Below are 26,469 nucleotides of genomic sequence, written 5' to 3'. Positions count from 1 at the left end.
CTCCATCACTGTTCTCTTTAGAACAACGAAGGATGAGAGGTGACTTGATAGAGGTGTACAAAATGATCAGAGGTATAGATAGAGTGGACAGCCAGAGACTTTTTCCTAGGGTAGAGGTAGCTATTACGAGGGGGCATAGTTTTAAAGTGAGTGGAAATAGATATAGGGGAGACGTCAGAGGTAGGTTCTTTACTCAGAGAGTGGTAGGGGCGTGGAATGCACTGCCGGAGAGGGTAGTGGAGTCGACCTCATTAGGGGCATTTAAGCAGCTGTTAGATAGGCATATGGATGATAGTATAAGTTGGGGTGGAGGTTAGATAGACCTTAGGTTTAGGGTAAAAGTTCGGCACAACATCATGGGCCAAAGGGCCTGTACTGTGCTGTACTGTTCTATGTTCTATGTTTGTTGGAATATTTTGTGAAAATTGGCAGCTGTGTTCCCTAAATTACAGGTCGCTATATTTCAAAAATAATTCCCTGGCTGTAAAGTTCTTTGGGAACCGCGCAGCAATGTGAGCTTGTCTTGCTTTCTTTTCCATGCATCACAGTCCACAAAAACCTGTTTGGAATTAGACTGAGCACAAGGTCAGTGCACTGCTGAAATACTATCACATTGACCAAAAATATCATGGTCAAATAGAAGTCTTGAAGCAATGCTGCCTGTGATACATCAACATCTTTGATCATGTACGCAGCACCCTTCAGGGATTGAGTATCGGGTTTTCCACCCTGCAATGGAGAGTGAAAGGTGTCAAAATAAGGCAGGGGTTCCAAACGACGTTGACTAAATCCAAAATGTTGAGAGGTGGTCTTGTAGCACAGCTGGTAGTGCCAATATCTCGGAGCTGGAAGCTCTGGTTTAGAGCCCTTCCCACCTGAAGTCTAAGAGAGACATGTGCAGGATGGAACCAAAACAACCTACTTTCAACCTGTAAACATCCAACAGACCAGTGGCAGGTGGTAGGAGTAGGAGATTTTCTTGGTTAGCCATGTGGAGTGGTAATTTTCAATGTACAGACAAGAAATCCCTGCTATGAAAACAGATGTCAGCATGTACTTGGTCTGCCCCATATGCCATTGGGCATGACCAGGGGAGGAGATGAAGAACAGTTGATGCCCCAGTATTTGCCACTTACACTTCTTAGGAGGCACTCTCTGTGCTGTGGAGCAGGCAACATGTATTGGTTGAGCCCACTTCAGAAAGATTTTTAGCCACTTTGAAAAGAGTCAACATTTTTGGTTCTGCCTGGTGTAATTTGCCCACATTTTGGTGACTTTGCCACTGTATGGACAATTGCCAAAACATCATGAGCATCATGCCATTAAGTTGTTGAGTTTACAAAGTAAAAGCCAATGGACTCATCCCCTATGCCTTAACTCTGTACAGTCATAGTCATACAGCATGGAAACAAATCCTTTGATCCAACTCATCCGTGCTGACCAGATATCTCAATCTGACTGAATCCCATTTGCCAACATTTGGCCCACATCCCTCTAAACCCTTCCTATTCATGTACCTATCCAGATGTCTTTTAAATGTTGGAATTGTACCAGCCTCCACTACTTCCTCTGGCAGCTCATTCCATACACAGACTACACCTGTGCGAAAAAGTTATCTCTCAGGTCCTATTTACATCCTTCTAGATCAGTCATTAAAGTAACTAAAAACCCATGGATGAAACCACATTACCGTTCATTAAATCGTACTCTCACACCTAGTTATCTTTGATACAACTCACCTCAAACATTCAATCCAAGGCAATTGGTATAGATCTCAGAGATAGCAGGAACTGCAGATGCTGGAGAATCTGAGATAACAATGTGTAGAGCTGGATGAACACAGCAGGCCAAGCAGCATCAGAGGAGCAGGACCTGCCGTGTTCATCCAGCTCTACACCTTAGTATAGATCTCAACCCTGTTGCAAGGGTGTTGAAGGAAGTCTTTGACATTTTTTGGACCTATTATGGTTCAATTTCCAACAACTAAGTAAAGATCTAGCCCACCAGGTTTCTCTGCCACCCTCTATTCTGTTTGTTCATTGATGCTAGTTGCTTGAACAAGTGACAGGGCAAGTACATTGTATGTACACTCCACACAGTACTTGTCAAGCTCCAGGCTGCAACTCTGTTAGGCCATGACAATGGGAGGAGAAAGGAAATCAAATTTCACAACAGAATTGCCTGGAATAATATATTTCCATCAGGACACTGAAAGATGGATTACTTCACTCTGTTTGCAGGTAATTTCAATGTAAAGTGAGCTTTGCATGTGAAAGGAACAATCCTGCTTTGAAATCATTGTTTTCTCCTTGGTTTGACTCCAGATCTGGTCTTTTATTGGAATTCCTGGGGTCAGGATGACAGACAGAATTGCAGAATTTTGTTCTGAGCCCTGATTGGAATTTTAAGTGCAGAAGGAGGCTATTCAGTCCCTTTAACTGTGCTGACTCTATTAAGGGCATCCCAATTCATTCATGCTCTCAACCCATCCCTTGCTCCTTTCCAATAGGTCTGATGTTTTTTTAAGTACACATCAAGCTACCTTTTGAAAGTTACTATTGCATCCTCCTTCACCAGCCTTTCACGTACCATTCTCACACAGCGAAGATATTATCTTCCATCTCTCCTCAGGTTCTTCTGCCATTTATTTTAAAACCATCTCCTCTTGTTGCTAACACTTTTTATCCTAGAAAGTTCCTTTTTATTAGTTTTCTTCTTTCACTGGAAATGGGCATTGTTACAACACTTGTTATCCATTCCTAACAGCCCTTAAATGAAGAGCGCGGTTAAGAGTCAACCGCATTGCTATCAGTCTGGAGTAACATGTAGGCCAGACAGGGTAAGAACGGTAGATTCTATAAAGGGCATTGGTGAATCAAATTGGTTTTTACAACAATCGATGGTAGCTTCCAGGTCATTGTCACTGAGACTAGCCCCAAATTTCAAATTTTATTAATTGTATAAATTTAATGGCAGAAATTATAAATTTTATTAAATTCCACCAGTCGCCAGGGTGGGATTTTGAACCTGTGTCCCTAAAGCATTAGCCTGGATTACTGGTCCAGTGACATTAACACTCTGCCACCATCTCCCCTAACTCTATGAAAATTACTTTTAATTTTGAATATATTCATTCAAACTCTCTAAGCTTCTCTACTTCCCTAGTTTCTTCACATAGCTGAACGATTTCCTCCATGGATAAGAATAAAAGCATCTGATTTCCTGTTCCTAGAGTATTAGCTCATGCTAATGTTTGGTTCCATTGGTACCATGAGCCTTTTGTTGCCTAACCAGTTTGAGTATCTCAACCATGTGGAGCATCGCAATTGCAAAACCCTGCCCACCACAAACCCTCCTGCCTGCAAATTGTACTCCCACTGTATAAATGGAACAGCACAAATATGAACTGAAAGGGCACTTTTGAGGTACTGAAATAATACCTTATGCCTTGCAGGAGTGTTATCAAATGCTTGATCAAACAGTGAGGTTTTAAGGAGCATGGTACTGGAATAGAATGGTGGATGCAGAGTGAGGAGCTCTTGTGGCGCTGTGGTAGCATTCCTACCTCTGAGCTCAGATGTCCTGGTTCAAGTTCCCACTGGATCCCGAGGTATGTCATAAGATTCCTAAGCAGACTGCTTAGAAAATATCTAAAGGTTGGGTGATTCAGAGAGGAAATTCCAAATCTAAGGACCAAGGTAGCTGAAGAGAGGGCCACCAGTGGTGAGAGTATTGGAAATTGGGGAACATGGAAGAGGCTAGAATTGGAGCAACAATCTTCAAGAGCTACAGGAGAGTACAAGTGGTGAGGCAATTGTTGCTTCATTTGAGGATTCAAAACATACCTTCTATGGACACACAAGTTGCAGATTTCACGTGCCAGATGCAGCATTGTTAAAAGTCAATTAATCAAGACCTCTGATTTTTCCACTGTTTACAGGCACTTTAGAGACATCAAAGGGTTTGGGGAGAAAGCAGAAATATGGCATTGACATAGAGGATCAACCATGATCTGATTGAGTAGCAGAGCAAGCTCAAAGGGCTGAATGGCCTATTCCTGCTCCTAGTTTCTATGTTTCTATGTCTTCAGGACAAACAACACGCACACTAGTATTGAAAAGGTCTACATGAGGGAAGGAGGGCTAGCAGGATCTGCCAAGAGGCTTCTATAAAGTGACAGAGGAGAATGTTCATGAGGATAATAAATACTAATACTGACCACTTGGGCTGTAGGCTGTATCTGTGCTGCGAGCTCCATTTAGTTCTATATAGAGTCCTTGTACATATCCTGATTCCACACTCAAAACATAACAAAGATTTCATCATCTTCACATCCCAGTAAGGTACTCATCACCAACGGTCAGCATATAATGCCATGCCCCCTAATCCCATGTGCTTCTGAGTATGCCAGTGCAGTAAGTGCCAGTTTCAGCCTATGAGCTATGGCAAGCCAGCCTCTCTCTCGCATGGACAACCTTCTCTGAAATGGGAAGAGCAGTGATTCTCCTGGATTAGGAAGTAAGGGTTTGGGTGGTGGAATAAGAGTGTCAGTTCAGGTTAGTGGCCACCTGCTGATGAAGACTTGGTGTGTAAGATCAAGATTGAACCCAACTGTCATACTTTCTCTGCTGAAACTGTTTGTGCTCAGAGCTAAAGAATGATATTCGTAAACGTGGGTACAAGGGAAGTGGCTTGGAATTCAATTCCTAACAAGAGCTACAAACTGGAGAAGGAAATTGAGGATAGTATATGGATGAGCACCTGTACAGGATATAAAAGATGCCACTGCACTATACGAGGTGAAGCAAACAATTCATGCAGTCCTAATGAACAGTCCTCCCAAAACAACAACACTCAAAACAGATTATCTGGTGAAGTTTTCCTGAAGCTGCACAGAGCCTTGATGAGACCATGTCTGGAGAACTATGTATACTTTTGATCCACTTATTTGTAAAAGATATAATTGCAGTAGAATCGGTCCAGAGAAGGTTCATATGACTCATTCTTGGGATGAGGGGGTTTTCTTGTGAAGGAAGGTTGAACAATTTGGGCCTATACCCCCTGGAGTTTAAAAGAATTAGAGATTATCATATTTAAAGATATAAGATCTTGAGGTAACTGGATGGGGGTTATGGAGAATACCAAGAGAACATTCCTTCCTGTGGGGGGAGACTAGAACTGGGGCTCCCCCTAGTTAAATAAGAGATCCCACTTCTAAAATAGAGATGGCAAGGTTTATTTTCTCTTCATCATGAGAAGTTATCAGGGTGTGGAATGTCTGCTGAGAAGATAGTGAAAGCTGGGTCTTGAAATTTATTCAAGGCTGAATGAGACTCTCAATAAACAAGGTAGCCAAAAACAACGGTAGTCGTGGTGGTGGGCCTGGAGGGGTGGAGGAGCGCAAACGGAAAAATGGAGCTGAGACCACGACCAGCTTAGCCATGACCTTATTGAATGTCCAAACTGTCTCAATGTTCTCCCAAGTTCAAGGTTCCTATGTTCTTATATTCCGATGGTCGTGTACTTCCCTTGATTCTTGCAATTTGCCTCTTCCATCTGCGTACTTAACAACAGTGGCTGCATCCATAAAGATTATCCCTTGGTTGTAAAGCACTTCACAACATTCAGATGCTCTGAGCATCCCACACCTCACACCCCCATCCCCCCCCCCCCCAACACCGCTCCCCCCCCCCCCCCCCCCCCCCTCCCCCCCCCCCCCAACCATTCAATTGATCTGCGCCCCAACTCTATTTTCCCACCTTGGCTGGTTCACTATACATTGATATCCTTAACCAAACAAAACTCATTTACTTTTGGTTTTCAAAATTTTAATTGTGCTTCAGCATCATCTGGCTTTGAGTAGAGTAAGTGTGAAAATGTGCTGCCTGATCCTCCTCCTGAGCTGTCTAGCTCCAATTTTAAGAATAGATCCCCTCATTTGAAATTTCCCCACCAGAAGAAAGGGTTTTAGCAACTATCCTCCACCCTCCACCATGGAATCCTCCATTGGCTTGGATCTAGTTTTGAGAAAGGCCTCTTGCTTTAGGTATTGGAGCTGCCACTGGTGCTAGTGTGGGATAATGCCTTTTATAAAGGAAGGGTGGAAAAATGAGAGATATGTGGTGGTAAGGAGGATAAAAACAGTTACAGAGATCCATATCAATGGTAAATTATAGGCAGAAAAATGATGACTTCTCACCAGCCAATATTAATCTAGATTAATCTGGATGAGATCAGAACAAGATGAAGGAGGGTTTCCACTGTGATTTTTACTTTAAACTCCAAGAATATATTGTATGTTTTTAATTCTGATTCAAATTCAGAGCAAGAACCTTGAAGGCATGTTGTTTAAACACAGGATATATTTTTTCTGGTAAATTGATAGTTCAAAGCAAACATAGTGGGTTGACCTCTTGCACCCATCCTCAAGATTAATCCCACTGTGTGTAATCATGTGGTTGGACTAATTTATGTTTACGTATCTCAAAAAAGGGGGAAGAGATTTCCACTATATTTTAGCACTTCAACTTTCACTGTGCAATTTGCTCCACAAACCAGTCTTTTGGCATTTGTTTTAGATTCAGTTATGCTGCCACCAAGCATAATTCCTCCAAGTCTCTCTTCCCTGGCCTCAAAAATTTTGTTCCAACCCAACTCAAATTCACCCAAGATTTCCTTGCTCATTTCCTATCCCACACTAAGATTTTTTCTCTTGTTTCATGGGACATAGGCATCACCAGCTATTGTTGTCCATCTCGTGAACTATACAATCTCCAGGCCATTTTAGTGAAGAATCAACCAAATTGCAGTGACTCTGGAGACAAATGTAGGCCAGACTAGGTAAGAGTGGCAGATTTTTTACTGACTTTATCCAGTTATGGGGTGGCATGGTGGCAGAGTAGTTAGCACTGCTGCCTTTCGGGGCTAGGAACCTGGGTCCAAATCCACCGTTGGGTGGATCCAGACTGTGTGGAGTTTTTGTGTTCTCCCTGTATCGATGTGGGCTTCCTCCCACATTCCAAAGATGTGTAGGTGGATTGGCCATGCTTAAAAATTATCCCATAGTGTCCAGGGATGTGTGGGCTAGCCATGATTAAAAACCCTATGTGAGGTTTGGGGTGGGATGCTTTTTGGAGGGTCAGTGCAGACATGATTGGCGGAATGTCAACACAGTATGGAGCTGGAGGAACACAGCAGATCAGGCACAATTAGAGGAGTAGGCAAGTCGATGTTTTGCATCGGGGCCTCTTTTTCCACTGTATGAATTCTATGCTGTTCTCACACTGCCTTACATATCAAGGGTAAGATGACTGTGTGCATTTATCTATTGCTCTTAAACCCCCTCCGCAACATCTGAGCACCAGTTTGTCACCACCACTACATTTCCAACCGTAGCCTGCATTCTACTCTCAGCAGCAATACTTTGGCTATTCTGAATCTGTCCTCTACATTTCATCCCTAAAACCCATCCTCAGCTTTGAGATCCTCTCCCCAACTTTCCCAAAAAGACAAATTCTTCACTTGAACCTCCTGAATATTTCTGAATTTCTCAGCACTGCCTCTTGCTTCAATGAAAGGTTACGGTCACTGGAGGCCCAAGAGAATCGCATAATTTTTTTTTGGCAAAGTTACCATGCACCTTTGGCCTGGAGTTGGTGCAGGTGAAGTGTTCAGGGTCTGATATAACCCCAGACACACTGAGGTAAGGGATGTGAGAGTAGGAAATATCATGTCATTTCAGCAGTGCTTTGTCACTCTGTCACTGTGTGGGATATTTTATGTTGTATGTCGATCAGAGACACAGGGCCATGGACCCATTGTTAAAATTAATATCTAAGACTATTCTGTATGCACAATCCTGTCCATACATGGAAAAATATCTTGCTCAGAATGTCAGTTTCCCTAGCAATTAGCGAAAAGCCTGTCGCTCATGCTCATTGGTGTCCTATGTCTTTTGGCTTCGAGTGGACACCTTAGATTTGGCAGTTTGTCTCAGCTGCCAGTGCTCTTGCCTCTGTAGGAGGTTGGCAGATTCAAATCCCATTCGCTACTCAAACACACCATTCAGGCAGGACTGAGGAAAGCACAGCTCTGCCATCCACCAGCTGAAATGGTAAACTGAGGTCTCAATTTCTCATTCTGGTGGATCATAGATGGTGTTATTTGAAGGTAAGCATGTGTCAATGAAGGAGTGATTGCAGGGACACAGGAGTGTCCCAGCCAACAATTCTCCTTGATGAAATTATATCACACATCTCTCCATTCATCCAGCTGCTGTTTATGGGATCATGCTTTGCATGACCTAACAGCTGTACTGGCTTAGTAAACAACTTGATTCCACATCAAAGCAAAAAATATGTGTTAAGTGCCTACCTCATTATAAATAGCATGATAAAGTTCTATATAAGATGCAAAGTTTTCTATTGTATACTACTCTAACATGATTAGAAATACACAGCTGATACACACTGTAGAATATCAATACACTATGCTTAAGAGTTAACTGCTGCAATGCCAAATCTTATTTTACAGAAACATGTACTGTTTATTTAATCTACACTAATAGCTGGAATATTTATTGAAATGCAAACTATTCTAATCTGACAGACAACAAAAGCAACAATTTGTACATCCAGCATGGTGAACAATCTCAATGCATATAATCAGACAACCATTTGACACTGAGCCACATAGGAAATATTATGAAAGATGATCAAAAATGTTCCTCATAGAAGTAGGTTTTGAGAATGGTATTAATGAGGAGAGAGAGGTAGATGTGAGAGGGTTAAAGAAAAGGGATTCCAGACATTTCTTTTTGCCTAGGCAGCAAAAGCTTGGTGAAGCAATGAAAATTGGAGATATTCAAGAGGCTAGAATTGAAGGAGTGCAGAAGTCCCAGTGGTGTGCAGGGCTCAAGGAAATTACAGAGATGGTGGAGAGGTTGAAGCTGGAGGGGTTTGAAAATGTAAATGAAAATCTGATAACAGTAAACAAAATCAAGGCTCGCAACTTTAAAAGTTTTTTTTCACAGCTGTGTGTAATGAGAAAGTCATTTCCTGGACTACAGATTTGATATAATGTACAGAATGGATTTTGGATTATTCCGATTAAGCAAGTGCATTGTACGACACTAAAGCTATTGAATGCATTACAGCAATAAATGCAAAAAGTGTTGGGAATACTCAGCAGGTCAGACAGCATCTGTGGAGAGAGAAACAAGAGTTAATGTTTCAGTTCAGTGACCTTGATGTCTATGATCAACCAGGGTAATTGCGAATACTCAGGGTGACTGTGATCAAGTGACTAGTGCTGGAAAGGTAAAAGTAAGTTGGATGTGCTAACCACCTGATCCACATTTCAAATCTAAACCTAGTAACACAATCAAACAACCTTGCTTTGCTATGGGACCTTTCCCTTTCTCAACATATCCCAAAATATTTTACCTGTCAATTTGAAATATGGCCACCCTTTTAGTACCAGGTGACAGCCAAATAGTGCACAGCAAGCTCCCATAAACAACAATGCTACAGAGAGCAGAGGCATTAGTTGAGAATAAGTATTGGCCAGGTCACTGAGGAGAAACATAGAAAATAGGAGCAGGAGGAGGCCAGTCAGCTCTTTGAGCCTGCTCTGCCATTCAATAGGATCATGGCTGATCATTCAACTCAGCACCCTGTTCCTACTTTCACCCATACCATTTAATCCCTTTAGCCCTAAGAACTATATCTAACTTTGCATATTAGATGTTACCACACACATGCCCCCACCCCATACTCTCCTCCATGGGATCTCTCACATCCACTTGGAAGGGCAGCCAGGGTCTCTGGGTAATATTTTCACCCAAAGTGGCATCTCAGACAGGACAGCACTCCTTCTCTACTGCACTAGGAGCTGGGTTTGCACTGAAGGATCTGGAGAGGGTACTTGAACCACACCACCTCCACCTCCACTGAAAAAATAAACCTTTAGGCTTAGAGCCACCAATACTATTCGCTGAGCCAAGCATAAAGCTTGAAGCGGAACCCACCAAGCAGACAGGTAACCTCGTCAGGAGACTATTCGTCGTGGTGGTCGTGGAGATCGGAGAGGGGGAGCGAGAAGAGTTGGTGGTTGAAATAACCCTGAGCAGAAAGGTTTGCCAGTAAAATAACGCAACAAGATCACCCCCAAACCCACTAAAAAATGCAATAGCTTAACAGACAATTTGGACTGATGCTGAATCATGTACATTGGAGACTTCCCGGTGGTTTAAGCAGACGAAGACCCCACGAGTGCGTGCCACCCTATAATTCGCCATCTGCTATTCTCCATACAATACGAAAAGCCATTGTATTCCGAAGGCAAGCCATTACAATCCCCGCCTCTTAGACTGCCAATACAGAGAGGAGAAAATGAACCCATGAAAATGAAATGGGGTAAGGGATTAACGTGAAAAAATTATAAGAATGCACTTTGCCATTCACAGTCCTCTTACAAAACAAAGATGCCGCAGACTTTTTTTAAAAGGGAAACGGGAAGAGGTGCCTTAATTTGCTTCATTTGACAACAGCCTCTTAACATTCTAACTGGGAGAAAAAAAACAACACGTTGGCAAATATAATGGAAAGGGTGTATAGGGTCGTATTAGCGAGGAACAGGCAAAATGTCCCAGTTGAAAGCCCTTCCCTTTGGCCGCTGATTTGGGATGAATGGTTTTGGAAATGCCGGGGTTTTTTTTTGTCCAATTCTTTCAGCATGTGTATCCCGTTATACCTCGCCTAACTGAACTATTCGGAGCGGAACGCAACACAGGCGCGTGAATTTCCTTCGCTGGTTTAACAAAAGGCTCGAACAGATATCAGGAATAATTCATCCATTGAACCAGTGGCCAGCGAATGTCAAACCCAGCCAACATTCAGACAGCTTTTTTTCTGACTACACGTGTACTGACAAACACCCAATCTATAAACTGTGCCCTCGCACTCTCAACTCAGACATATATCTCGTTCATTTTTTTAGGAAATCTGCATTATCAATACAGAAACCTTTATAATTTTATGCCTCATAATAATCCCTGGTTGCCGAGGAAGCGAGTCGATATTAGACACAGAACTTTGAAAAGAAAGTTGCACTGGGTCCCGAGATAGAAACTGAACGTCCCTCGGCATTTCATGATATTATTTTGTCCTTCTGAAGGCTTTTTTTTATTCTGCTGTAAACTCAACTATTTTCAAACGCAATAGGAAAACCATGAGGAAAAGACACTCGCACACCACCACTCTCCAACTTGTCTCCTAAATTATTACAAAAAACACACACACAATCCTCACACCTCATCTCTGATTCTTTGTGACAGAGTTGGTGCTAAGGGTATGATAACTGCTCTCCTCCCCTCCAGGGTTTCGTCAAAAGGAGCGAGAGAAGGGGGGAATGTCGGTGACAGGGGGTAAAAGAAACGACCGGAGTCCCGCTTCCGATCCAATTTGGGCTGTGGGCGGATAATCCTCCCCCATCTTGCCCCTCCCGACCCCCTTATTAGCCCTCTTCCCCGAGCCATCTTTTGCACTGTGAATCCCCGCCCAGTCGAATAGCGCGCAGTTAAGCGCCGAAGGGGAATCCCGCGATTGAGAGAATATCTGGCTTAGATAAGAGGCGACTGAGGCATGTCTCCCTCCACTCTGTTAACATAACATCCATGGGTGAATTACAATTGAGTAACCTATGGTACCCCAGTGAAGGGCTACTTGGGCCAAGAGTATGCGAAAGGGGAGCCTGATGCACAAAGTCAGGAAAGTGATCATGAGTGTGGGACTGTGCACTGCATCATTGCAAAACTGCATGTGTTCCCCCATCTCCTGTTTCCTCCAATATCAATAGCGCAGAACATAAGAGTGGACAGTGCACACGTGAAAGTTTATAATCAGACTGTAATCACCCTCACACACCGTCCCCAGCGCAACCTGAAAACGCACAGGCAATGAATTAGTCCATTGTAATATCTGACGGTTCTGGATAGACCCACTAAGTCCAGCACAGAAAGAGTTAAACGGAGCAGCGCTCTCGCAAACCCACATTTACCCTTGTCCAAATATTCCAGAATGAAGAAGCTGGTAGGAATTCGTGTCAGGGGAAAAAAAACTGAATTCACCCCATTCCTCACAAATCACACTTTATAAATAGGCACAGCGACCATTCAAAAGACTCACGCATTATTAATTCATATTTTGTCACAAATACGGAATTAATCACTACCGTCACTTATTAATGAATGAACAAGCATTTAAGTAAGTGGGACACACAATAGGACCCGCATGTACTAGAGTAATGCTTCAGTGACAAAACTCAAAGGTCTGACATATTTGCAAGTGAAAACTGAATTTAAAATAAAACCTGCACGCCTTGTTGAAAAAAGTTCAAGAGAGCGCGATTTTATTTTCAAATGTTAATCTAGCACGATTTAGCGTCACCTCCTCCGTATGAACTCTATAGAGAACACGGAGAGATACACAGGCAGATTTAAAATAACACAGTCTGTGAGGACCCAGGTGTTCACCGCCTCCGCTTTCGCTCCTTAAGGTTTATTTTCCTTCAGAGCACACTTTTTATTAGGACAATGTTTTTTTTAAAGTCAGCTTTCCTTTTGATAAATTGGAAGATAGGGCTTTGAAAATATAAACAGCGCTATTAACGAGCTTCATCTGTGTATTCTCACGACCTTTCCATTGTATCACACACCGCAGAATCTGTTGGATGGGCCGGTATTGCAAACGCAGTTATCATTTGATCGGATTTTCTTTTTTTGGGGGTTGGGGAGGGATGGGTAAATCTTTGTAAACAACAGGCAATCGCAAATTAAATTCAAAATTGCCGAAGATCCCATTACCACTGCGAGGTCCACGCCAAGTTTTGCAATTTTGAATATACGAGTTTGACCAAACGGGCAGATTGAGCGATATTAGTTTCCTTATGCCTTGCTTATGAAAGAGAGGGTCTGTAACTAACTGACAATAATCAAAACGAGTCTCTTAGATGCACAAAAAGCTAAAATTTTGGGGGTTTAAGATTATTTTCACTGCCAAAGTCTCGGCTTGGTACCTACGAGAGAGGAGGCAATATCCATGCAAAAGTAAAACAAAATACTACAGATGCTGAAATTCCGGAGGGCACAGACCTAATGTTTCTCCCTCCAACGATGATTGGCAACTGCTTGTCAGCATCTCCAGTTTTGATATTTTTTCTGCTTCTGGTTTAATTTTGATCTTTCAGTCCTCGGCTATAAAGCTGGGCTGGGCAGCTCTCAACGTACAACAAGCCAGCGCTGGACGGGAAGGTATCCTTTGATGTTCAATGAGGAAGGGTAGTGAGTTCAGCAATTCCAGTTCTACTGGATGCTTCCTACACCGAGTGAACTGCTTGTCACCGTGAAAAGAAAATTAATTCGCCGGCCACCGACAAAACCCCAAGTCCTACTTACATGTGCTAAATAGATGTAGTATAGAGACCCATTCCCATACAATACCCAGCATCAGTATCAGCGCAAGGATTATATAGATATATTTCTAAATACATCACATCACACTTTCAAAGTCAGAGGGTATTTGTTTCACGCAAAACATTTCTGGAATGACTTTCGTCATTTAGAAATCTAGAGCAGGTTTGTTGTCTTATATTTTTTAAATGTTAGTATAACTTTTACATAACTTCCCATAACTGCACAGAAACATTCATCACAATGAGCAGCGACACTGCCAGATAGATTCAGCTCGGAATCGGCCTTTTTTAAAAAGCACACACATACAATTTCTGTTACCTAATATTGTACAGACCAGACCACGCCACAATTGACAGTTACAATACGAAGAATGCACTAAACTCCTGTCAAATTACAAATTGTATCCACTCCTGAAAAGAGTACAGGGGAACAGTACAAACACAGGCCTTACGCCCATTTCAAAATTCAACTGCAAACAAGTTAGCAATAACTCAAGACACATCCGCCTTGTTTTTTGGTTGTCTCCCTCTCTATTCTATAGCACTGACATTGAGGCCACTATTCCAGATTGGAGATGAATTTGTATAAATTTGGGGTAACCGCCATTTTCTGTAATGACAGCCATGTGCCGGAATACAGAGGAATCTGGATTGATGCCGTCAATGTACATTCCGGAGAGAGAGAGAGAGAGAGACGAAAAACACACACACAACCAGGGAAGGAAGGGTGGCGGTGGGGAGGGGAGGGGGTGGAGGCGTGTGGTGCGGATGGGAGAGAGACACACAGATTGGAACAAAAGTAAAACAATCGCATTTTGCATTCAATATCTTCTTTCTTATTTTATAGAAAAGAAAATCATTGTAAATAAATCCAGCGGAGCCAAAGATCATTACCTGAGTCAGGCAGAGCGGGGAGTACATAGTTACTGCGGTGTAGAATGAGTTGTGTTAGAAAGCCGGTTTCAGACTCTGTGCAGGAGTCTATTTTCCATCCTGAACTGTAACCCCGGCCTTGAACTTCTGAAAGCGAAAGTTAACACAACGTTGAAGTCTGAGTGTGTGTGTGTGTGAGAGAGAGAGAGAGAGAAAGAGTGGACGAGAGAAAAAAAATACACGCTGCACTGTGCACGCTGCCGTTTCACAGCCTTTAACAACACAAGCAGCATACAGAAGAAAGCACAATCCACCGCAAAGATTGTTGTCAAAAACTTTCTCAGCTTTTTTTGTGGGGGGAGAGGTGGTCAGTTACACGTGACGTAATGAAACTGACCTGGCAATGTTGACTTGGAGAGAGAGGGAGGGAGAGAGAGAGAGAGAGAGAGAGAGACGGGGGGGGGGGGGAAGGAAGCAAAAATGAGAGGAAAATAAAGCCCCAGCAGTGGCGTTCGATTTGTCAAACTTTGCAAAGATCGCTGGACGATATGAGGCGCTCGGAAACAGACGGCTGCCTTTCCCTCAGAGGCAGTGACACCGCCGCTTGCGTTCCTCTCTGTCTGACGATTCGCTCTCCCTGTAATGGGAGTCATCAGAGCTCCAGTAATCTCCCCTCCCTCTCTCTCCCTTCAATGAAAACACACAAAAAATATTTTATTTATTGAAAAAATTAGGGCAGTAATTTTCTCACTCCCTCAAATCGCAATCCCGTTTCTCTTCAAACATTTGTATTGTCCGTGTGAAGTGAATACTAGCAGAAAGTTGAGTTCGGATGGAAACTTTTCTTTCATTGATCACTCCCAACCCCCCCACCCCGATAAAGAAAACACAACGGAGTTGACGGTGTATACACGGCTCCTTTTTTTTCTGGACAGAGCCCTCTCCCGCTTTCAGACAGAGACAGAGAGAGAAGGGAGGGGAATTTGGCAAGCTTACAGAGATAGTAACGCGCCGCTCCTACAGCCCGCGGAACCCGGGGTTTGTGCTGCTTGCGAGAAGAGAGACAGGGAGGGAGGGAAGGAGGGAGGGAAGGAGGGAGGGAGTCTGCAGTCTGACTGCAATCGCTGTGTTTTGTTCGCCAAAGTTATCACGCCGCTTTATACTTGAAAGAAGGCATTCATATCAACTTTTTTTTCAAATATAAGTATCCAAAATTCTTGCCTTTTAAAAAATACACAGAGAGAAGTGGATACCAGCGATTGCAACTGTACGTAACTTGCGTTAGGGATTTGTAAAATGCTGCCTGAAAAATATTTTTTTTGTGCCTGTGTTGAAAGGGGACAATGGGGATTGGAAGGAAGCTCTCGCTCTCTCTGGTTTCAAATAAGTTACATTTATGGCGCTTGGGAAGGTTTGGGTGCGAGCTGGTCTAGGTCTGAAGTCTATTTGTGTGTGTTGTTGCAGAAATCGCCTGCTACTTCTACCCCTCCCCACTCTTGTACGAGTCACGTCTACTGCTCCTGCCTCTCCTTCCAACCCGAGACGTCAATCAGCTGCCCAGGATCCCTAGTACCCGGTCCCAGGCAGGTTACGGGCAGCATTGCGACAGGAGAAAGAGAGAGAGTGTCTGTGTGTGAGTGAGAGAGAGAGACAACAGAAAGGACAGATCCACTGGCAGCAGTCTCTAATGGTTTCCTCGGATGGGGCAGAACGGGCTTTGCAGATACCCAGCAGTGGGGCAGGACGTGAGCTCACTGCCTTCCTCGACCCTCCTCTCCAACGCTCACACACCCACCCACCCCCACTTGCCATTAAAGGCTGATTAAAATACTTCGTGTACCGCTTTGAGAGGAAGCAAACAAAATCAGTGCTGCGTTTCTCCCATGTTAATATCAGTCCCAACCGCACTGCTGTCCTAGCCTAATGGTGATGTCCCTACCTCCTGGGCTAGGAGGCCCGGGTTCAGGTCCCACCTGCTCCAAAGGTATCGTAAAATATCTCTGATCAGGTTAACTGGAAAATGTCCCAAACGTTTAAGTGTTACCCCTTTCAATCTGAGAACGGGTGGGCAGGGTCCCTAAGATTATGTGTGATTCACAACTTTCGTGTTTTCAGCTGCCCTGAGTCATTGGTATGTGTGTGTGTGTGCTTGGCGAAGGGGGGGGGCGGGGAAATGGCGACAACAGACATTGTGAGACAAGATCACACTGAAGCTCTTGGTGAACGTGTCGCTGCTTTTAGCCGTTTCTGAGACCTGTATGTGTGTGGCCTTGCAGTTCCACATACTCACTGCCATACCATCAACTGTCGAGATTTCGCCTGGTGTGAACCCAAGCTGACTAACAGTCGCAGTCCCTTTGGGGTTAGTCATTTTTTTAAAATATTGAACATCACTCTTTAGCTGCCAGGTACAAATTTAAGCAACCAGTGTTCACTTGTTAAATTCAGCACCAACAAACTCACATACACACAATGAACTGCCGAGGACTGCGCCCTGCTAAATTCCAGGTTTATGGTCAATGCACGTTGAAAGTAAAATCTTCATATTATCTTAGAGTAACAATTAAACTTTACTTTGGAGGAACTAGATACTTTATTTGTCAGTGACCAGTTTTTATTGGTGCCTTTTAGCCCGTTTTTACTGGCGTTTAACTTGCCCCTTGCTGTTTTATGTATGAACACTCTGGTCAAGTGTGTTTTGATCTGTTAATACAGATATCTAGCCATTTAGACAAAAAAGGCTAAAGTGAAATGGGGCAGCTCGGAATGTCCACTAACCTGTTACTAAAAATAGCACAAAGAGCCACTCTTGGGTGCTCTGGTGATCAGCTGATAGTTGGTCAGCTGACCTACAGCCAGGCCTCTGACAGTGCAGTTCTGTAATATGCAGCACACGCAGTGTTCAATCCATCAGGAACCAATATGACTAGTTCCTGGGGAGCATGTTGACAGGGCTCTGGGGATGTGGGGCAGGAGGGCAGAGGCTTTTACAGGTCCTGGGGCGGAGGGAAATGTGTATGGTTCCACAAAATCCCTTGGCATTAAAGATACCTGCCACCTTCAAACTAAACTGGAAACGGAACAAAAACTCACACAATATCACTTTCATTTCTTTGAAGGTCTCCCCGTCTCTGACACTGGCTTCAGTTCCTCCCAGTTGTCTATGGTCCCATACTGGAAACCCTCCCACTTCTTTGCAAAGGTGTAGCCACCCTGGTTTAATCTATTCTGGGGAAAGTTTAGTGTGATGGGGAAGGAGCCACCAGGATGGGAGAAATGGTGTTCATGTCACTGGTCTAGAAATCCAGAGGGCCTGGCTGTGTGATGACAGTGGTTCATATGCTGCTATAGTGGCCGGTGGAATTTGAAATTAATTCACAAAGTCTAGCACTGAAAGTTAGTCATGCAGCAAAAAATGCTGTGCTGCTAAGGGTAGTGCCCCCGTCTCTGAGCCAACAGCACCTGGTTTGAATGTCACTCCAAGACTTATAGCCAAGGGAGATATATAGTAATACAGCCTTATAAAACTGTAAATTCTACCAAGGTGCCTGCTATGGTATATGGAGTTAGGCCACAGATCAGCCATGAACCCATTGAATGGTAGAAGAGGTTTGAGGGGCTGAATGGCCTACTCCTGTTCCTCTGTTCCAATATGCCACACAGTAAGAGAGGGAGAATTTCTGTATCAGCAAGAACCATGTGGGAACTGCAGCATAACAGCTTCCCATGTTAACAGACTCCACGTGGAGGTTCTTGCCACAAACAAATGACATGGGATTATCACCACAAAATCATCATTAATTGAACCAGTTACTAATGGAAATGTGCTTTCCTCACCTGATTCGGGCTATATGTGACTCCTGACAATGTGGTTGACCCTAAATGGCGCAGCAAATCACCCAGTTGTCCCAAACGACTACAGAGAACAGATGGACCTGGCAGGTGGCTCACCTTCTCAAGGGGCAGTTAAGGGTAGGCCATAGTTGCTGGCCTTGCCAGTGATGGCCACATACAATGTAAGAATAATTAAAGGCAAGCTTATACCCAACATCCTCCTCAAAGCCATGTCTAAGATCACAATCTCTGTCCCAGGATTGGGGTATCAGAGGATTGGGTTGCCTAATCAGTTAATTGTGTCATGTGTCTTCTTTGAAGAGTCTCGGAGTCTCTGGTCTTGTGAGACTCAGGCAGTTATTGGGAATCATTGTTGGCACTCTCCTCATTGAAACCGATTTTTTTTTGTCTTTGCTTAATTTTTTCCACATTTATCAAGTTTTGAGATATACAGCTTGATCCAACTTTTCTTGTGGTCAGCAGGGAAAAACAGAGGCCTAATGGCGTTACTGGGCCTGGCTGTTTGGGAGATGGCCTTTGACTACTTTATATACAACCACAAACTCAAGAATCATTCTGTAATAGGCCTCTGTGTTAACTCAGCTGCCTCACACCTTCAGGTTTTGAGACCATTAATGATACCAGCAGCACTTGCTGATTAAGTGAAAGCATTCAGAAATATGTGAAGCAGATGTGTGAACGATGAAATGTTAATTCCTTGTAGTTCACTTTTTGCCTAAGTGTTTAGTCTATTCCAAAGACATGCTCTCTTTTTGATTCCATCTTTTGCTGGCTCTCCATCCCAGAAAGCATCTAATGATTGCCTTGTACCAAAAGCGGGGGGAGGAGGGAAGGGAGTAGGTTAGCTCAATTGGCTGGAATGCAGCATAATACCAACAGTATTGGTTTCATTTCCACACTGGCTGAAGTCACCATTCCAGATTCTTCTTCACAACCTTTCCCCTGCGGCATGGTGACCCTCAGGTTAAATAATTTCTACTTGTCTTTCTCCAATGAGAGAGCAGTCCTATGGTCTAAAAGGACTATGGTGACTTTACCACTGCCATTGCCAACTATAAGGAGTGACCACCTGAAGAGACCTAATTCCATGTGATCCCTTTAAACTCAAGAGAAGCATCCAACCTCTTGCTTAATATCTGTTCATAACAGTGGGATGAGTTTGGGGAGGTTTCAATCTACATCCCTGGTGACACCCATGGGTTCTCCAACAGATGTCTCCCAGTTTTTCAAAGGTGTTTCACTGGTGATGCTTCCTAATTTGGTCGGAAATCACACAATACCAGGTTATAGTCGGACAGGTTTATTTGGAAATAAACTTGTTGGACTATTACCTGGTGGCGTGCGATTTCTGACCTTTTCCACCCAGTCCAACACTGGCACCTCCACATCATGGCTTCCTAATTAAACAGGGAAAGGTGCTCAAAATACTTTGCAGCCAAGGCCCGTGAATGTCCAAAATCATTGTGATGCCAGTTTAGACTGGGCATATAGTTGATGTACACTGGAGAGGGTTTTGTTGATTGGGATAAAGTTCACATCCTAACTCGCACCAAGATCTATTCACCTATCACTGGTTTGCTCAGTGGCTTACATGTTCTCCCAATCCTTAACAATGTTTCCAGATCGATCCATGGTCTCTGTGACTTCCGTCTGAAGTCCACTTTCCACTGAATTGAGCATCCTGTAAACTGAATTTAATCACTTTACTTCAGGCATTCAGCTGCCTTGGAGTTGGATCTCCTTTTGTAAATCTCTCCGCCTCTCCAACTCACTCTCCAATTTTAATACATTCATTACAACCCATGACTGGCCAAGGGGTTGGTCATTAACATTTCTAATATCTCCTAATATAGCAAGGTTGCCACATGTTGTTTGGTAACACTCCTGTCGAAGTGTCTTGGCATATTTTGCTATGTCAAATGGGCTGTATAAAGGCAAGTAGTGGTTGTTGCTTCCAAAGAAGGCAAAGCGAAAGAAGAGTTAATGTTTCAGGTCTGGTGACCCTAAGGGTCACTGGACCCAAAATGTTAACTCTGATTTCTCTTCACAGATGCTACCAGACCTACTGAGCTTTTCCAGCAACATGTTTTTGTTTCTGATTTACAGCATCAGCAGTTCTTTCGATTTTTAAAGACAGAGAGGAGTTGACTTTTTGTGGTTTTACTGAAGACATTCCTCTGAAGAATTAAATTGCTTTTGAGACCTCAACCCTAGGCATCACTAATTAATTGCTTATCACTATTGACGTATGTTCTTTGATCTCCTTCATTGCTATCAGTATGCTGATTTTGTTACAGCAGATGGTACATAGCAATAGCAGATACAAAGCTTTCTGTATCCGAGCACTGTTAAAGAACCTGTTGTGTAAAATTACCTCTCTTCAATTATTACAGTGTGTTTGACTTTACACCAGGCTCATGCCACCTTTATAGGTTCTGGGTTTTCCAAATACAATAGGACCTTAATTGCCTGGCCATCAAGCACTTTCAGACACTATTTTGTTAATAAGTGTAAATGACTTTGTATAGTGGCACCTTGAGATAACCTCAGTTGGCTGGATAACCAGTTTGTGATACAGAGTGATGCCAGTCAATTCCCACACAGGCTGAAGTTACCATGAAGGACTTCTCTTCTCAACCTCTCCCTTTGCCTAAACCACTACCAGTCGTCTCTTTGTAATGAGAGAACAGCCCTATGGTCCTCTGGGATTATGGTGACTTTACTTCCTGGCCTAGTTAGACTACTTGACCTAGCAGGGAGGATTATAGTTCCTATATCCATTAGCATAGAGCTGTGCAGTCTCAGAGCCATTTACTTCACAGAAGGAGACTATTTGATCCATCTTGTCCATACCTGCTCCCTGCACAGCAACACAATCAATCCTATTTCCTCTGCTTTATTCCTGTAGTCCCACAAAATTATTTTTCCCAAACAGTTTCCTTTTAAAGTTATCCAGTCTCTCTAATTCCACCAGCAATGACTTCCAGGGCATTATCACTCACAATGCAAAAGAGTTTTTTTTTAAATCACTGGATTTCCCTGGCTGAGTCAGCATTTATTAACCATCCTCTAAATGCTCTGGAGTAAACAGTGATGAGCTGCCTTCTTGAACCCTTTGCTGTGTAGGAACACCCACAGTGCTGTTTGGACTTCGTTGAGATCTTGTAGCAGTTTGATACAACTGAGTAGCTTCTGGACCATTTCAGAGGGCAGTTAAAAGTCAACCACATTGCTGTGGGTCTATGGTCCTAGGCCATAAGAGGTAAAGACAGCAAAAATCCACATTTCCCTCAAGGATATGAGTGAACCAGATACGTTTTTATGTCAATCATCAGTAAGCTAGTGCTTTAATTCCAGATTTAAAAAAAACAATGAAATTCAAATTTCACCAAATGCCATGGTAGGATGTGAACCCACGTCCCAAGGGCATCAGCCTGAGGTTCTGGATTAATGGTCAAGTCACATCTCTTGCATCTCTTGCCCAAAGTTTAAATTCTCAGATTGCTCATGCTTGTACAATCAGCTAATGGGAAAACATTTGTTTGTCTGGCTCATCTAAACCTCCTAGAGTTTTCTGCTCCTCTATCAGATCTGCTCAGCTCCAATAAAGGTTACCCCAACCTCTCCAACCTAACCTAGCTGGAGAGAAATGAGTGAGGACAGGCTCCGGGGCTGCCCTGAGATGGGGGAGATATTGCCATTACTTGACTTGTAATCCAGAAAACCAGGCTAATGTTCGAGGGACAGGTGTTCGAATCCCACAATGGCAGCTGGTGGAATTTGAATTCAATTGATAACGTTTGAAATACAAAACTAATCTCAATGATAGTTATCGTGAGACCATAGTTAGTCATTGTAAAACCCATTTGATTCATTGTTACCCTTTAGGGAAGGAAATCTGCTGTCCTTGTTTAGTATGGCCTACTTGTGACTCCAGACCCACAGCAATGTGGCTGACTCCTAACTGCCCTCTGAAATTGCCCGAGCAAGGCTCTTAGTTTAAGAAAAATTAGAGCTGGGCATCAAATCCAGGTCTTGATAATTTGCATGAAATGAAAGAATGAAGAAAAATATAAGGCAAGGCGTAAGGCCTCCATTTCATTAGCTTAAGTCCCATTCTAAAGTCTAAGCTGCACTTCACTTTTGGGAGTGAACCTCCTATTTTTAATTTATTCACAGATTGAGGGCACTGCTATCTAGGCCAGCATTTATTGCCCAGAGGTCAGTTAAGAGTCAACCACATTGCTGTGGGTCTGGAATCACATGTAGGCCAGAGCAGATAAGGATGGCAGTCTCCTTCCCTAAAGGGCATTAGTGAACCAGATGGGTTTTTCCTGACAATTGGCAGTGGTCTCATGGTCATCATTAGACACTTAATTCTAGATTTATTTTGTTGAATTCAAGTTCCACCATCTGCTGTGGTGGGATTCGAACCCAGGTCCCCAGAACATTACCTGGGTCTCTGGATTAACAGTCCAGTGATAATACCACTCGGTCATCCCCTTCCCACCCTCCTGAGTGAACATAAAAGATCTCAAGGCATTCTTTTCAAACAAGAGCAGTGGTCCTCTCTCCAGAGTCATGGACAATAATCTATTGACATGATCAAGAGATCTAATGATCCTGTCATTATCATATTCCTGTTTGTGGGAAATCAGCTGATGTATTGCCCTCCATTGAGATAGCTACTAAACTTCAGAAGTACCTCCATGACTGTAATATGTTTTCAGACACCTTGAGACCAAGAAAGGTACTATACAATGGCAGATTTTCCTTTGTTCACAGGTAAATAATTTGTCAATGCTGACTAATCAGACTCAGGAATGGGGAGAATGGGCATGTTACACAGTTAGCTTTGGCTAGGCTCACCGAAGAACAATAGCCCAAATGCAAGTTTGCACCTTTAGCAGAGGAATGGGAAGATTCAGAAAGGTGTTGGTCAGTAGAGGCAGGGAGAAAGGAACTACATGTGGCACAAACATGTTGCTATTTTAAAATTGAAGGTCATTGCTAGCCTTGAGATGTCAGGATACTTGAGGTCCTACAAAAGTATATTCCTTTTTAAAGTGTGCATAGTTAGACCCACTTGGGATTTTAATAGCACTGATATGCTGTTCCAGATCTGAGGTGATCATAATAAAGGATTAGCAATCTTGTTCACATTAGCAGCCATCTACTCTGTAATGTGATGATCTGATATAAACTCTAGCAAGCTCGGCAGCTGTGACATTGTATCCTGCACTCTGTTCTGTCACCCTAATGCACTTGTATAGTTTGATCTGCCTGTAAAGCACCTTAGACAACACTTTTCACTGTACCTAGGTACACATGACAATGATAAATAAAATCAAGTCAACTCCTCCACCTCTCATTATTTTCAACGTACAGCTTTGCTGCAGCATTTAATTCAACACCCTCCCTCAAGGACTCAGATCCTACAATAATCAAGAAACTAGCATTGCACTACTTCTCAGACCACAGGGTGAAGGACTGGCAGTCACAACAACAACTGCATTTATATGGCACTTGAAATGCATTTATAAAAACCTAGGTGCTTTACAGGAGCAGGGTTTGCATCCAGGCACATGAGGAAGCATTGGAAGAAGCAACTAGAGGCTTGGAAAAGAGGTTTGATTTTTAGAAGCCTAATGAACATATGAACAAACAGCAGGCCTAGGCCATTCAGCCCCTTGAGCTTGCTCTACCATTCAATAAAATCGTGGCAGATTTGATTGTAACCAAAAATCTGCAATCCTGCCCACGCCTCTAACCTTTCATCCGCCCGCTTAACAAGAATCTATCTTCTTTGCTTTAAAAATATTCAAAGACTCTGTTTCCAAGGGCTTGTCAGGAAGAGAATTCCAGAGATTCACAACACTATAACATAATAAAAAAAGACCTAATCTCTGTTTTGAAATGGGCAACCTCTTAATTTTAATCCGTGACCCCTAGTTCTAGAGGATGGACCAAGGGTTTGAGAGGCAAGCGAAGTTTACAGAAGGAATTGAGACTAGACAGCTGACAGCCTGTGGAGTTAAGGAATTTGTGAATGCATACAAGGCCAGAATTGGAGAATTACAATGTTGTGAATCTGGAAAAAGTCCCAGAGATAGGGAAGTCGTGGAGGGATGTGAACACAAGGATGAGAATTTTCAATCCTCATAATTTAGCAATACAGTCAGAATAGTGCATTTCCCCTTGACTTCCTCTCCAAAAGAAAGCTGCATATTTCTTGGATTAATGTCCAATCTGGGAGATGAGGCATATTTGAATACGTGGCATTTATTTGGCCAGTCATGTCACAGAAGGGGACAGCTGTTTAACTGCTGGTTGTAACTTCTTGCTGAAGCTGGTAAAAATTGTCATTTGCAGCGGATTTAAGAACACTAACTTTTACAATTTTATATTTAAAAAAGTTGTGTTGACCCATGATGTCCAGTGCACACCCTGTACAAAAAACAAAATGCACCTTTATCACAGCTGTTAGGCATTATGGGCTCAATTACATGCTACAGCGCCATCCTAGAAAAACAAGATGATTATAGGCACACCACTATTTATAACAGCTCTGTAATGCTGCAAGTGTTAACCAGAGACCACTGCACAGTTAGAAGTGATGCAAACGCCAGCAGACCCAAGTTATACTATTAGCTACACACTACTTTCAAAGGGCTGGTTAGCTCAGTTGGCTGGACAACCACATGAGTTAATTCACACATCAGCTGAGCACCTTCTCAACTTCACATTTTGTCAGAGACATGATGACCCTCAGGTTAAACCACGACCAGCTGTCTCTGTCTGAGGTGGGAGCAGTCCTGTAGTGGCTTGACTTCATTCTCTTAATCAGGAAAACTTAGCTGTTTGCCTGCCATTCAGTCAAATTTTAACACAAAACATCTATTGGGGCTCTCTGTTACTAACACAACAGTGGAACAGGAATTTAAGAAGCACTTTTAGTAAGACCCACATTTACATTACCAGCAGTAGGAAAAGCTTGTTTGGTGCAATGTCAAAACAATCAGAGCAACTAGCTTCAGAGGTAGCTACCCATTCTCTAATTAAGTTCAACAATTAATTTTGCCATTTCACCCACCACAATTCTGCATCCTCTGCATAGCTAAAGCACCTTCAAGCCACAACAAAATGTATAATTGTCACTTTTTTTTGGTGTGCCTACTTTTTCATTGACTTTTGTATTTTGCAAAACCTGAAGTTTCCTCTCACACAAGAATCTGCGCCTGCATGGCTAAAGATGTGCGATGGTTGAATCATAGAATCTTACAGTACAGAAGGAGGTCATTTTGATCTGTTGGATCAGCCCCGAGGTGAGGTGGTGGTGTAATGGTATCATCTCTGGATAGACTGGTAATCCATGGCCACAAAATGAATTTTGGGGAGCATGAGTTCAAATCCCACCATAGCAGGTGGTAAAGCTTGAATTTAGTGAGTCTTGGAAGTTAAAAATCAATTTGGCTTTGGTAGCTGTGTAACCACTGTTGGTTGCTATAACCCCATTTGTTTGACTCATGCCTTTTAGGGAAGGAAATCTGCCCTACCTACTTGGTCTGGCCTATGAAAATAGGTATGTTGAGTCCAGTGACTTTTAAGAGTACTGAAGAAGAGTCACTTGATTCAAAACATTAACTCTGTTTTCCCTCCACAGATGCTGCCAGACCTGCTGAGTTTCTCCAGCAAGTTGTTTTTGTTTCAGATTTCCATCCGCAGTTCTTTGTTTTATTTTAATGGCCTGGTCTACATGTGACTCCAGATCCACAGCAATGGGGATTAACTCTTTACTGGAGATGGACAATAAATGCTGGCCTAGCTATGACATCCCATGAATTAACTTTTTAAAAAATTGTTTCACCCCAGTCCTTATTTCCTGTGCTCCTACAAATGGATTCCTTTTTACAAGTCACTATTGCATCCACTCCTACCATTCTTTTCAGGCAGTGCATTCCAGAACGCAACAATTGGTTGTAATTGATTTTTTTTCTGTCAGTATTCATTCTTAGATTGTGAATATTGCCTAGTGAGACTGATGTCTAATTGCCCCTGGGAAGGTGGTGGTGAATCAATTTCTTGAATCTGTGCAGTCCATATGGTGCATTCTCCTGCATCAGGTTGACTGGCTTTTGAGGCCAATTTGAAGGGCAGTAAAGAGTTAACCACTTTGCCTTGGGTCTAGAATCACACAGAGGTTAAGCCAAAGAAAGATGTTAGATTTCCTTTCCTTAATGACATTTGTAAACCATAAGGATTTATCCAATC

The 26,469-nt window shown here is 42.9% G+C and overlaps 1 protein-coding gene across 11 annotated transcripts in view; it reads right to left on the bottom strand.

The window, feature by feature from the left end:
* The window catches only part of nfixb (nuclear factor I/Xb), a 421,090-nt gene that overhangs the window by 366,063 nt on the left and 28,558 nt on the right, over positions 1–26,469 (bottom strand). For 9 of the 11 annotated variants that reach the window (XM_048617764.1, XM_048617762.1, XM_048617771.1 and 6 more), the window contains one exon: positions 14,365–14,490. In XM_048617764.1, coding sequence (XP_048473721.1) covers positions 14,365–14,391 — 27 coding nt within the window. In that variant the 5' untranslated portion in view covers positions 14,392–14,490. Of the gene's footprint in view, positions 1–14,364; positions 14,491–14,740; positions 14,967–15,339; positions 15,394–26,469 lie in introns of those variants that run through there. The other 2 variants (XM_048617768.1, XM_048617767.1) reach the window with 2 other exon arrangements.

This window comes from Rhincodon typus, chromosome 38 (assembly GCF_021869965.1).
Source record: "Rhincodon typus isolate 14 chromosome 38, sRhiTyp1.1, whole genome shotgun sequence".
NCBI classification, from domain to species: Eukaryota; Metazoa; Chordata; class Chondrichthyes; order Orectolobiformes; family Rhincodontidae; genus Rhincodon; species Rhincodon typus.
This window is presented reverse-complemented; position numbering and strand designations above follow the sequence as displayed.